At 38.1% G+C, this 15,021-nt stretch overlaps 1 protein-coding gene across 1 annotated transcript in view; it reads right to left on the bottom strand.

Annotated features, from left to right (window-relative positions):
• calcrl2 (calcitonin receptor-like 2) overlaps positions 1–12,215 on the bottom strand; it is a 37,524-nt gene extending 25,309 nt beyond the window's left edge. The window contains exon 1 of the mRNA XM_050064415.1: positions 12,104–12,215. Coding sequence (XP_049920372.1) covers positions 12,104–12,153 — 50 coding nt within the window. The 5' untranslated portion in view covers positions 12,154–12,215. The remainder of the gene's footprint in view (positions 1–12,103) is intronic.
• Between the last annotated feature and the right edge of the window lie 2,806 nt (positions 12,216–15,021).

Genomic DNA, 15,021 nt, shown 5'->3' with positions numbered 1-15,021 from the left:
CCCGTCTCCTATTGTCCTAAATTTGTTTCAAGTCACTAGTGACATAGAAATAATAATTAGCATGTTAGCCGTTAGCCTAGATACAGCCGTAGCGTCAGACCTGTTAAAACGTAATTGAACGGGCATCCTTTCAAGTGCAAAGTTAGTCCACTAAACAAGCTTTTTCTCCACAAAGACCGCCTCATATCGTCAGGATAAATGTCAGAGAACATATAGAAAACGACATGTAAACGTGTTGTCTTACCTTACCGGTGTGCTGCCATGTTTGTTGTTTACCATTTAGCTAAGGCTGCAATGGTCCCATTCCTTGCAACAGAGGCTCTTCTGTGGGCATTGGGGTACAGCATTCACAGGTAACGTTACACCACCAATCTCCAGAGCTAAAGCCTTCCAGCAGCCATTCCTCCGTTTCCAGTTGCATAGTAAAACATGTTCAACTCACTACAACTTGCACTTACAACAAGAAGCCGTGGTGGATAGGAAGAAACAGCTCAAAGAGTGTCTTCATTTGACCAGGAATGCCATGTAATGGACACTCGTCTATTATGATGCATGTCCGTTACCAAGGATAAGTATCCAATGATGTAATCACATTAGCACCAATCAAGCAGGCTTAGCAGATTTTTCTTTCACTAAGACAACCTAAATGAAAACAAATGCTGTACAAATATTCTCTCACATCATCCATTTTAGATGATGACAGACACACTGTTGCACTTTCTCCACTGTGTTTAGACTCAGAGAAATTTAAATGTTCCACAGATGCTGAAAACCTGTGTGGGTTTACTTTTTTCAACAAAGAAAATTGATCAGGAATCAATAAAGGACTTGATAAAAGAATCGGACCAATTAGCAGAATCAATAATGGCTTGGTTTCAACAAAATTGTATTAACTCCCACTGCTCTCTCTCTACTGCTGAAGTATAACTGGCACCACAGCCAATGAGCTACAAGTAAATCACTGGTAGTTGTTGGTGTCTCTATTGGCTGATAGATAGCTCAATAGCTCAACACATTCCTTTAAAGGAGTCCTGATTTCTTTTTCCAGTGTGATGTTTAGATGGTCTGAGAGCAGTCATTGTCAAAGTGTAACCTTTGTCTGGTAACAGCTGTAGCAACAACACTGAGCCACTGGTACACCATGTGTAGGAAACTTAAACTCCTGAATACAAAAGAAATTCACACTCTATTGCCAGCCTTAATTATAAGAATATAAACATGAGTAATAAGCCTTCAAAAATCCAAACCAGACATGATAATACCAGTCATCTATGTAATACAATCTTCTGTCAAATCTACTGGCTCTGAAACCAACTGCTGAGAAATGCAAAGCAGCAGTGTCAAGGTAAGGGATATTTCTAATCAATGTGTCTTATGTTTGCACAAATAACACACCAAGCAACATACACACAACAATCACAGTGATGAAACTGTCCATTTTGTTTTGGAAGCATATTGAATTAACTGAAGATGTGTACAGACATGCAAAGAGCTTCATAAGATTGGGCTGAACAGCAACTTCACAGGGGTTTAAGGCAAAGACGTGGACATTCTGGCATAATTAAAAAAGGGATTTAATGTATGTCTACTACTTTGAAGAGGGAGGCTTAATATTATTTGCACAGTATATCAGTGCATCTTGACTGATTTTGATTAGATGTAGGAGAGACCCACACACCACAAAGACCTGAGCCTCGGGGTCCTTTATTTTACGTTTAGAAGCATTCCAAAGGACACAAACATCAACTGAGGAAATTAAACACGGATCTCTCAAGCCAAAAAGTCATATGATGCCTCACGATCAAAGGACAGGTCAATGTAAGCAGGATTATGGCAAAATTTTGTTTCTCCTAAAACAAATGTATTTCTTAGGATTTGTTAATAAGCCAGATGTTCAAAATGAAGAGAGAGTGGCTCCAATAATTCCCCCTTTGTTTGTACAATATGTTCTTGCTGGGAGGTAGAACATACAGTAGGTGTATTTGTGGCCATCACATATTTTCCATCTGATAAAATGTGAACTGCATTTTTCAATAAATCCTTCTGAGGCCCACTACGCCAAAGTGTGGCATAGATTAGCCAATCCTTTATCAATAATTCAGAAAAAGCTTTGAGATAAAACATCTCATTAAAACAACAAATGTTTTAGCCATTGTTTTCCCCTTCCTATGTTTTAATATCGCCACTCTGAAATATTTAATCACTTCTTGAAGTCTTAAGTTTTTTTGTACACCCACTTCCTCTAAACCCCCCCCCCCTTGGAAATCAATTACTGATGTCCTACATTTCCCAGAATGTCTTTGGAAACTGTCCAAGGAATGGTAATGTTCCATGTAGAAGCAGTAGTGATTTTAACAGCAGTGCCTTTGTGGGGAAACTCATATCTCTGCATCAACTGCAGTGGATTTCCTCCAGTATTATGTTAAACTGCTGCACCGAATAAATGGCTGATCTTAACTTCTGAGGCTTGAGAGAGTTTTACAGTGAATTCTCTATAGAAGGACTCTCAGTGTATATTTGAATCCTGGTCATCTTGATCCCATTTCATTTAGAGAATGGCCAGCACTCCACATCCTCAAACCTCGCTGTGAGAGACTGCTCTCATGGGGTCATGGGTCATCAGATGGAGCTATGGGAAATCCAAACATTGCTGTTCTGCAACACCAGATTTAGCTTTATTGGCCATTGCACCCAGTGAAATGGACTGCAGATGCTGCTGTGACGTAAAACAGGATTTTGTCCCGACCCTAGAGGTCATTATTGACCTCAACAAAAGAGAAACTAACATTTTATTATTACATTATCTACTTTTTAAGATAACCCAAAACAAGTTGGATTCAAAGGAACAATTGAGTGTTGTGCTGCAGATGGGAGTGTTTGGCAGAGATACGATAAAATACCAGAAACACAACACCAGAGAGAAGCAAAGGGAGCAGAAACACACAGCCAATCACTTCAGAGTCGACCAAGGATAAGAAACAATGGGCTTAACCTTTCATTTCAACCCTCTGCAGATTCAATACCACAAACTAAGGATGTAACTAACAATAAGAAATAACAATTTTACCATCAGTTAATTTGCTGAACACTAATGGGATGCCTTCAATAAAACCAAATTCACATTAGGGAAGCTAGAACCAGGATTGTTGAGACTGAAAACTGTTGACGAGGATTAAAATTAATTGATTCTCAATGTGCCGACTATTCTTTCTGCTACACTCTTTAAAACACTATGTATATTATCAGTGATGAAATAAGTCTCCTTAAAAAAAGCAAAATTCTGCTACAAAATTGAATATTTATTTTGTGGACTTTAGACTGAATCTTGCCTTTTTGGTGAGATATTGAATGATTATACCTCTTTGGGCCTCAAACTCTAATACAAAGAAAACATCTGAGAAGCTTGGAGGGAAAAACACTCTTTGGTTGAACTGCTAACAACTCAAATACTCGACACTATTTTGTTGTGAGGGGTCACACAAGCTAAAGATGTTGGGAACCACTGGGTGAAGCTTTGAAAAATTATGGCATTTCATTAAGGTATCAAATGTTTTTTTTCGTGATTTATTCTAAAAAGTAACTTGTAACCATATCTGTCAAACAAATGTTGTGGAGTAAAAAACATAATGCTTCTCTTGGACATAAAGTGGACTAGAAGTAAAAAGTTGCACAAAATGGAAGCACTCAAAATTGTACTAAAGTACCGTACCACTGTATACTATGAAGTTATCTCATTCAGGGATGTAGCCTACATCATAAAAAGTGGCTCAATCTTACACCACGTTTAAAAGCTACTTCACTTTCACCTCTCAGTGTTCATTTCACATTTTCACATTTTAGATTAGATATCAGCTAAATAAAGTGATTTGGCTCAATATTTTATTTGGTCTATTATCAGGATTATGTATTTTAATTACATATAAAATTCAAGACATCAACTTATTTTAAATACATAGAATTTATTAACAGTAATTACTTGGGGTGGGAATCACCAGAGGATCCATGATACGATATTATCACAATACTTTTTTTTTTTTTTTTTTTAAAGATTATTTTTTGGGCTTTTTCGCCTTTATTGTATAGGACAGAGTGATACAATATTATTGCAATTTTAAATATGCTGCGATATGGAGTGTATTGCGATATATTGCATTATACAACAGTTAGTTCCGACCGAGTAATTTGATTGGACGAGAGGCATTCCATGAGTGATGATACAGAGTCCAACATCACTGGGACATGTAACAGTAAAATCACTCCGCTCACAGGTGTTATAAATATAAATTCAACCGTTAATTAACCAACTGTCACACTCGCTACATTGACGCAAACTGACACTTTATTGCGGCGTACTATAGCTAAGTGAAGTTTGTAGAGCTGTTGCAGCCTCGTGCCTATGACCGAATCACAGCCGTGACGATATACAGTACAACATCACTCCCTCTCGTGTGATATTGCATTAATTTATTACCTGTTTTCAACTGCAAATAATATCCCTAAACTTCTGTTTTATCTAACAATATAAAGTTTTCAGTCTGTTCACCTGACTTCAGCCATTTTTTTTGCAGCAGAAAAATGGTTCTATTGGACTATAATGAAAAAAATCACTTGGCACTGTGTGACGATACGATATTGCCACATAAATATATCATGTTATTATGTTGAATCAATTTTCCCCCACCTCTAGTAATTGCATAAAGTAAATGAGGTAAATTCTATAGTTTAATAAATTCATTCTATTTATCTGTTTTATTTGATTTAATCACATAAATGGTACTTTTTGGTTTATGTTTATTACTTGACTGTTGGATGAAATTTTTATGCAATTAAAAACGTAATCTTGACGCATACCAAATAATTTCTTTGAGTGTTCACCTGCATCTCATCTGCTCAATGAGACCTATTGAGCTCAGTAAGAGTTACTTAAGATTCTGCACTGACACCAAATTCATAGCTCTTCATCTTTCTCATGCTCCCTCTAATAAGCTGCTCTTGTTCACTGTTATAGGTCAAGCTCTCTCTCGGAGCGATCCAAGGAGAGAAGTGTGTCTGTTGGTCACGCAGCACTCCTGTTTATTTGTATTCCAGCAGGGGATTCAGAGAGCCACAAATCCCACAAGTGTGTGTGTACGCATAAATGGGAGGGAAGGCGAAGGAAGGATGAAGGTTGAGGAGGATGCTATTACCTTCCTCTGTCATGCTGCAACCACTTCCTCCCTGCTCTCCCCTCTGCAACTCTAAACAGCCCAACAGGTTAAAAATAAGCCATTGTTGCACATACACAAAGGGACGTGGAAAAGACTGTCATAGTGAGGGGACACAGCTAACATCCTTACGGTATGAAAAGTCTCTGTAAGACATTTAAAGGTGAGCAAGTTTATTGTTACAGAATTAAGTTAAAAAATCGCAGCTGAAGTTGGACTGCAACTGGTTATGATTATTTTCATAATCAGTTTTTTTCTCAATCAATTGGTTGAGCATTTGGCCAATAAAATGTCAACAAGTGGAGAAATGTGTGTATCAATAGTTCTCATGCTGACGCCTTCAAACTTCTGATTTTGTCCAACCAACAAAACCAAACCCAAAGGAATTCAATTAATTACCATAGAGGGGAGATAAAACAACACACTTTCACCTTTGGGAAGCTGGAATGAGTTCATCTTGACCCCTTTTGCTTAAAAAATGCTTAATGCTTGAAAATTTGCTTTTAATTTAAGCAAGTTTTAAAGCAATCAATGAAAAAAATAAATTGTCCGTCAAGTGACATGCTGATTCTGAAGATGGTGCTGCTGACTGTGTGCACTGAGGTCAAATTATAGCTTTCACTGACTGAAATCTCCGCAAAGTGCTCTACAGCCAGAAAATTAATACAGTTAGTAAAATCTATACAAAAACTGTTTTGGAGGCTTTTCAAATTTGTCTGGAGTGATTTTTCTAAACAATTTGAACTGCAGCAACAGCATGGCAAACAACTGATGTCATCATAATTATTAGTCTGAGTGCTGCTATATCTGTAAAGGTTTTGAAGATTTCTATCATCTTTTTAATTAAAAAAACCCCATAACCAATAAAGACACAGTGTGGAATGCCTAAATGGAATTCAGCCATCATTAATATTATTAGTTGTATTTAAAAAATGTCTATAAAAGTAGCAATTAAAACACATCATTCAGCAGTCTAGCATCGGCTACGATAAAGCCAAATAAAATGTTTGGACACAAAGCAACGCTAACTACCCTCCCTTATCTCTCAAGCCTTTCATCACTAGAAAAATAAGCAGTTACTCTGTTGTGAGGGCCAAATAGCAATGTGAAGATACCAGCTGACACAACAGAAACCATATGCAGCAAAGAAGAACTCTGCTGGGGCTGAACAGTAGCCTAGAGTTGATTTTTATTTTTTTTGCTAGGAAGGAGAAGTTTACAGTCATCTGGATAGAGTAGGCTTAAAGCTGATTGGTTAATTGTAACGGAGCAACACTTGGGGGCATTTAGAGTCATGTTTCTACCTCCTGATGAATAAAAGTTAAATAATTATTCTGGTTCTAAGTCTAGTTTGGCCTCAAACAACTCCTAACAAAAATATTTGTTTCTATAGCTTGCTAAGCCAGATGTTCGTATGTCTTCACCAGCAAGTTTATGTGAAAATCAGCTCCCCGCTGCTGCAATACCTCAACACCCAGTGGTGCCGGAAGAAGGCCAACAGGATCATCAGAGATCCCAACCAGTGCAGCCACAAACTGATCTGCCTGCCTCTGTCTGGCAGGTGATACCACAGCATCCAGTTCTACACCACTGGGCTTAGGGGCAGCTTCATCCCTCAGGCCATAATACTGCTGAACTTTTTAGCTATTTGCCACTATTTGCCACCTTACTCACAACACACTAGTACACACTGGAACCTTACCTCCTGTTCACACCCCCACACACCATAGTATACATATTGTATTACCCTGTCTATGTTACAAGTTATTTGTTTTATCACTACTGCATACCAGTCTAACAAAGTATTGTATTTTATAGCATGTTTAATTTTATCTTATTTTATTCTATTTCATATACTATAGTGGCATTGTTGGAGGGAGCCTGAGAGCAAGAATTTTATTCTTATTTTCTTGAATTTGACTGCTCCACTGTGCTGTAACTGTGCATATGACAGATAAAGACCTGAAACTTGCTAGAATCTAAACTGATGTAAACAATGAGACTCATAAATGCATGAAATGCTCTGTCCAATCCAATCACCAGAATAAATGTTGGCACTGTATGTTTCTGCAAACCGTAGACATGTAAGATTTGTACGTTATTATGTAGCGGATATGCTGAAACTTTATGTTTCACCAACACTGTGGTTAACGTGTGGTTATGTTTAGGCACAAAAACCATTTGGTTAGATTAGAGAAATATCCTATTTTGTCTTAAAACACCTATGTTTGGTGGTACAATCACCGCTAGAAATGCCACCCATGCCTTGCTAAAAAACATCCAGTTTGGGTGGCACAGTCACTACTAAAAATGCTGCCCACGTCTTGCTCGAAAACACCCACATTTGGTGGCACAATAGCCACTGGAAATTACGTAGATGTCTTGCTAAAAATCAACTACGTTTGGCGGCACAATCGCTGCTGGAAATGCCACCAATGTCTTACTAAAAAACAACTACTTTTGTTGTTTGTTGATCAAACAGTGGGTCTGCTGTCAATGTCTTACTAAAAACAGCTGCTTTTGGTGTCACAACTGCCGCTGGAAATCCTGTTGATGTCTTACTAAAAAACAGCCACTTTTGGTGCCACAATCACTGCTGGAAATGCTGGAAATGTCTCGCTAAAAAACAAACAATTTTGTCGTTTGATGTTTACAGTGTCTGATTGGTTTACTGCTTGGCAGCCGTGTTGCCAAGCTCTCATGAATCCACCATTCCTTCCACCTCCCAATGACTAAGTCTGCACATATACATGTAATCAGAGCTATGTCACTTTAGAAGCGTTATGAATATGAAAGAAAGGTACAAATCTAACATCTGTTGTTTGCAGAAATGTACAATGCCCAAATTTCTAAAACCAATAGAATTGGCTAAAAGAGGTTGTAAAGTTCTGCAGACCTTCAGAATTGGGTAATAATTCTTCGTAGGTTCTGAAATGGGGCTTCACATTATACATTCATAACCGACTCACTGTTTATATTGAAAATATGGCATAATGCATTTTTAAGGGCAGCTACTTTGAAATGCAATACACGTAAAAAATGTGGTGCAGCTAACCAAGTATGTAGCACAGTGAGAGTCAAAAAACAGTCAACACACAAGATCGTGTTATGCAATGTCCACAAGGAGGTTTAATTACAGGTCAAACAGGGTACTTGAACCTGCAGGCAGGGGGTGAATAAGAAAGGATGCACTGCGCCATCAAAAAAACAACTGTTTTGGATGCAGTCTCCCAGTTAAACATTAAAAACATGTCTGTAACATGAGCGTCTGCACACAGTATAGTGTTACACGTTCGCACATTCCTCATTCAGTTCTGGGACTCTGCATCTGTTTGCCACTATGAATGAGCGCACATCTTCCGCTTCCAGTGTTAAAGTCTAGTGTTTCTGGCCTTAGGTCCCGTTGAAAGTGGGCTCTTGACACAGTGATCCTGTAAATCACATAAGGGAGCCAGCACACCAGCAGCACCAGGATTTACAGAAACCAAGCCGACCATGTATGAGTGATTACGGACTTGGTTATTTTCCCATAGCCAGACCCAAAAATAGCTCCTCCAGCTTGGACTTATGCCACGCAGTGTCTGTTTGTATTTTTTGTCCCCGGGGCTTTAAAAGCAGCAGAGGCACTGCGCAACAGAGAATAGAGGCATTGCTCCCCAGACATGATGACCAGACCATGACATGATCACAAGCACTTCTCCTTAACTCCTTCATCCAAACAAAAGCAAGCTCTCCCACCAGACAGCTGACTGCCGCTGACTGAAAGAGAATAAAATCAGCACCGATATGAAAGTCTCCCCCTACCTATCAATCAGTGTGGGAGCCAGCACACCCTGACACAGTTCTTAGATATGGTCAGCCTGACACCACGTTCATCATCAAGGCATCTACTCTTGTGCTTTCTTCGTCCCATCTCAGTTATCTCCCCCCGAGCCTAAAATAAGCACATGTTTTTTCAGGTACTTGGAGAGGGTTGTTGGCTTGTTTGTGTTATGAAAGAGGGGGGTGGCCAGAGAGTTGGGGGTTGGGACCAAAGTAGCTGCCAAAGCACTTATTAATACACTGATAGCTGCCCGGCCAAGAGCAGGCTGTTCCAGTCAAAGACACGCTGGGGCACGAGTGGGGTGAAAGTTTCCCACAGTGGACACTGTCAGACTGTAGAGTCAAGGACTCATTCTGGGGCAATCAAATGTTAAGTAAGGAGCTGGTCTGAGATCAGTGTCTTGGGTGTGAGGATTACAACTTGGCAACACGAGGCAGAGGGGGTAAAGGATATTCCTGAAGACACTCTGCTGAAATAGAGCCAATTATAGATAGAGGCACACAAAGTGAACATGGAAATAGCCTCTGCTGGGGAAACAAAAGCTGCCTTGCAAATTTTGCAGAGGCAAGAATGAGACTGGGGGTGGTATTATCATAATATTAGTGAGTGTCACTCTATTCTAGAGAGTGACAAGTTAGGAATAAGTTTACATATGCATACAGTATACCAGAGATGTGGACTTGAGTCACATAGCTCATGACAAATTTCAGGACTTTAGACTCGACTAGACAAAATCAAAAAAGACTTGCAACTCAACTTGGACTTTTACACCAATGAGTCTGAACTTCACTTGAACCTGTTGACTTGGATATTGATACCTTTCCCCAAAGCCAAAGATTAAAAAGTATGCCATTTAAAAAGTGTGTGACAAATCAGTTCATTTCCCTCCCTTCATTTCCTCAATCAACTCAATCAATTCGACACTTTCTTCTCCAGATGATCCACTTTGTTTGAACCTATCCGACAGCATCAGGTCAAGTTGCAGGAGAGAACCATGAAGAACTAACGGTATGTTACTGAATGCCAGCTGGAATAAATGAGACCAAAGATAATTTTGTTGTTGTGCAAACACTTTGTGGGGGTCAACAAAAAACCACTGGACTATGCAAAATGTGCGGGCTGAAAATTACAGACGGAGACAACTTCCAACAAAGTCTTCCGAACAAATGAATACAAAATTTAAAAAGCAGTCATGATTTTCGTAAACTTAATATATTATGTTGTTAAAATGGCATTACATTTGGTGAAGAGCGCATTATGACTTGTTTAGGACTCGAAGCTCAAAGGTTAGGATTTGGGACTTGACTCAGGACTTGTCAGTCTTGACTTAGGACTAGACTTGAGACTTACTTGTGACTTGAGAAACAATGACTTGGTCCCACCACTGGTTTATACAGAATACAGGTCTCCTTTTCTATGTGGTTCAGACTGCGGATGAGCGAGTACAATTTTATCTGGACCTGTACCAACTAAAATATCTGAATTTGCATTCGGAATGGGTGGGGCTTGTGCTGGAAATGGGCGGGTTTAAATCGGAAGTGGGTTGGGCCTCATTGGAAGTTGTTATTTTAAGCCTGAAATTTATATAGATTAATCAGAAGTTGCAATTTTTTTTTTTTATCTATGAGAAAGGTATTTACAGAACATTCTCAACAGATATTTTTTTTATAACAAGAGTAATAGATTAGACATGGCTACCTAAATAAGGTTTTTCCTCTATCATGAGTACTAGTAATGACTGTCATTACAATGATGATGATACTCGTACTTGTAAAATGTAAATTATCTATACCGGACACTGGTTTCAGCCGAGTATTCGGGCACAGCAAGTGTCATGAAATGACTTTTACCAAGAAAGCAACTCCTGCAAGTCTGTATGGTTCACTGGCGACTGCTCATGTGCATGTGAAAGTGTATGAAAATCATCCAGGGGAAATGCAAATTCTGAGAGAAAATAACAAAGCACATGTGAGCTCATTCAGCCTGCTGGGAGCAGGTGGCCTTGTGTTTCTATACCTCAGTGTAACCTGCATTGTTTTACTCTTGGTGCTTTGAAAGTGGACTAAATGTCAAATGGAAAAGATACTCAGACACTGGAATGCAGCTTCGTTGTTTAATTTGCACTGTTCTCTTTAGTTCATCCAACTGGGTAAGTCTGTAAGAGAGATCTGATTTAGCTCCTTTTCAATTGTTTATCATTTTAAATGCTATCAATAAAAGCTGAAACCCTCAGTCTTTAATACTTTAATACTATAACATGACTTCTGTTTAAAAAGCTGCTGCATATAGAAGTTGATTAGAGTTTGATTGAGTCTCGGAGCTCCCCTAATGACAGGAAACACAACCAGCTTCCAGTAAATGACTACATCACTGCAATATTTGCCCATCTTTACTGTCACATCATTCGCTTACAACTCTGTGTTGACTCATAGTATAGGCTCCCAAGTATGTTGACCAAAGACTCATCAGCCATCTGTTGTCTTTCATATTAGTGGATATCATCACAGCAACACTCTATTCAACTCTATTCTATTTCTATTCATATGGTACTTAGAATTGCAACTGTAGAAGCAGGCGACAAGCCAACAGAGGGTGTGACCTTCCCTCAATGTGCATTCATCCTCAATGATATTCTCTTTGACCCTGTGCAGAGAAAATACTGTTATGTTGCTTTACAACTACTATAAGAACATTTAGTGTGTCTGTGGCAGCCAGTGGTCACTTTATATGGTTTGTGATCATACACACAATATTAAACTTTAAGTGCTTTCTGTTGTGTTTGTTCTATACTTGCACTTTAGAATCCCCATAATATTCCCAAAGTTACTTGTCATTTAAAATATGAAGTTATTTAGTCTTAGTATTATTGATATTTCTATTAGTATGATTATTATATTGACTGTTGCATAGCCATAGTTTTGTTAAAAGGTGTATACAACATCACATCCTGACTTGCATGGACACACGACCACATGCAAGGGAAGCCTCATAAAACCACTGTAATAAGTAACGCCTGGACCGTTTCAAGTATCTGGCAGCTTGTCTCATGAGTGAAAAGCAGAGACTCGATTCTTACCTTTTGTTTGGCTGAGCTGTCAAACTGTCTTTTCCGCCAAATATTCCCATGCTTTCATAATCCGAGCAGAGAAGGGTCTCATGCTGCCCTTCTGACAACACTGATCAGCCCCGACCACTCCGCTACAGCTGTCAAGAGAGGCACAGTGGCAAATATGCAACTTCCTGTTGTAACTTTCAAAATAAAGCACTGACTGGGAGACTTCATCCTCCTGACACCTGCCAATTCGCATTTGTCATCTGTGAGTAACGTGACACTGAGGCCTTTATTTCAAATTACCTACATGCAGTTTATTATTATTATTATTATTATTATTATTATGTATCCTAATGTACTGTGAAAAGCACATTCTGAGCTTTACAGTGATGTAACACACATGGGGGTGTGTGGCCAACAGAGGATATCTTCCTTTCAGGGACGGGAAGAAATTCATCAAATTTATAAGCATATATTGTTTCAGTTTTTTATAAGAGTGTTGTTTTTATTTAGACTGTTATCCCGATTATAGGCTATTAAGATTTAAGAAGTGCATGTTAATTTTAAGCCTTTCAAAATACACACGTTAACCCATGTCCTTTGTGGGGGACAGTAGGACTTGCTTGTTCTCATATTCAACCGCTTTACTTCAGGAAACAGAGCACCAGTTGAAGCAAAGGAGATTTTTAAAAGCACACACATTACCTTTAATATTAGGCTACATTTCTTAAAAAAGAATTTAATAATAATATAATTTTAAAAATTAAAAATTACATCGTTTTTGAGAAACAGATCTTTTTGATATGTTCTCTACATCACTTACACTGTCAAAAAAAAAAAGAAAAAAAAAGAATATCAAAATATCAAAACCCTCTGTCTTTCAGGTCTCGGGACAGCCAAGGTGAAGCTTAGGCACTAGTTTATCGTTATCCTCTACAACTTAAAGGTACTCTCTTTGTTGAGAACACAAAGTCAGCTTTAGGAGCACAGTTAGAGTGACTAATAGAAAAATATTTTCTGCTTTGGTTACATCATACCTATCACACTGCAGATATGTATTCTAAAAATGTATTCACAACAACTGTCCAATGGAATTTATCAGAATAAGCCAGAAGCATCTTCAGACACTAAGGAAGAGGCTGTAGTAAACTTGATACCAGCCCACAGTAACTGACATGAGCACTGAACATCAGCATGGAGTTGATTCATGATCACTTGTTGAAGGCAAGAGAGATCGTGACTGGTGATGTAATGAAAGAGTAATATGGATGAAATAAATCTAAGTAATAAACATTACTTTGTATGCTGTATTTTATTTCATATTTTTCCAAGTGACAAATTCGAAGCCTTTATTTTGACGGTAAAGAATAGGCTTACTTCCGGTATCATCCTGCTCTTCTCTGTCAGTTTGACCTCTCAAAGTCTTCCATTGAAATAATGGAGGGGGAAAAACCGATAAATATTTTGACACCAGAGTTTACTAGTTGTTTCAAAACTGGCACAGACAACATAGTACCATGAGGCTTGAGAGATTAGGCAGATATGTGCGGAATTAGTTTTCTTTACAATGGAAAAATGTCCGGGTCAAGACATTTTGAAAGATCACTGTGTCCACAATATCTGTAAACTAAGGACGTATAAACATGCAAACTATTATTATTATTATTGATATTATTATTATTATTATTATTATTATTATTATTATTATTATTATCATACTACTACTACTACTACTACTAGCTACTACTAATAATGCTGTCTGCAGCAGCAACTTATTGTGCTATAATAATGGTAGTACAACAGTGCCATCTGCTGTGTATAGTTAGTGACAGTTGGACAGTTGTGTCTTACAATATAGAGCAAAATCTAAAAACAGGAGAAAATATAAGAATGATATAATGCCATTGACATTATGCAATAGCAAGTTGAATACGAATCATGTCATTTGAGGAGATATTCCAAGGTGAAACCAGAGATCTTTATCCAATATCTCTGGTGAAACTACATTTGCGACAATTTTATCTAAGTAAATGTTGCTTTTTCGTGCTGCCGGGAAACGTCTTTATTTCTTGTAGCAGGGGTGTATCTCGCCATGATGTGTAGTTGTTACTTTTTTGTTACTATACAAGTCGGCAAGACTGTATTTTGTTGCACGTTGAAAGACTGTGGCTGTGCATGATGTACAATACAGTCATAAAAACAAGAGTGCGTCACAGCAGCAGTGCACATACAAAGTTGCAGCAGTTGCAATAAATTGATGTTTGTAACTTGAATAGGTCTTACTGTAAGATGTGGAGAATCAACTGAGGAGAGGCAAAACATGTATTGTGCTGTATATTTTTCAGTTGTGTGTAATGGAGGGCTATGATCAGTGTTGGCAAAACTATTAAGAAAGCATTGCTTTGCAAGCTACCAATTATTTCACATTGAAAGAAGATGAATACAGCAAAGTTACAGCAAAGGGAGAAATCTAGTTTGGATCACTAAAGTGACTTAGAGAAAGCAGTTCAAGCTGACAAAGTGATACAAAATTATAACAAAATAGGCTATAATGCAAAGAAGTCACATGACAGCAAAGAATTAGTTTATTGCAATAAGTGCCAACTTTTTCATAGGTGATAAACCAAAAAACAAACAAATAAAAAAGTAGTTAAAAAGTAATTTAATTGGTTGTATCAGCACGCAAACATGAATGTAGCTGAACTACCAGTAAGCTACTGCAAAATGTAGTTCCTATTAGTTTAAAGACATCCAGTACTCTCCAACACTGACCATTATCATCAGCCAAATTTGATTACATTTTATTTAGATTTTAGTCGGCTTTAGACCACAAATGCTCACGCAAATGCTGTATTTCATTTCGTTCACTTGAACACAACAACCAATATTATTTCCATGGCACTTGAAAAAATACCTGTAATGCAAAATGCAACCTAATTAAA

Source organism: Epinephelus moara, chromosome 16, assembly GCF_006386435.1.
Source record: "Epinephelus moara isolate mb chromosome 16, YSFRI_EMoa_1.0, whole genome shotgun sequence".
NCBI lineage: Eukaryota > Metazoa > Chordata > Actinopteri > Perciformes > Serranidae > Epinephelus > Epinephelus moara.
Note: the sequence above shows the minus strand (reverse complement) of the source record. Positions and strands in the feature narration are given on the sequence as shown.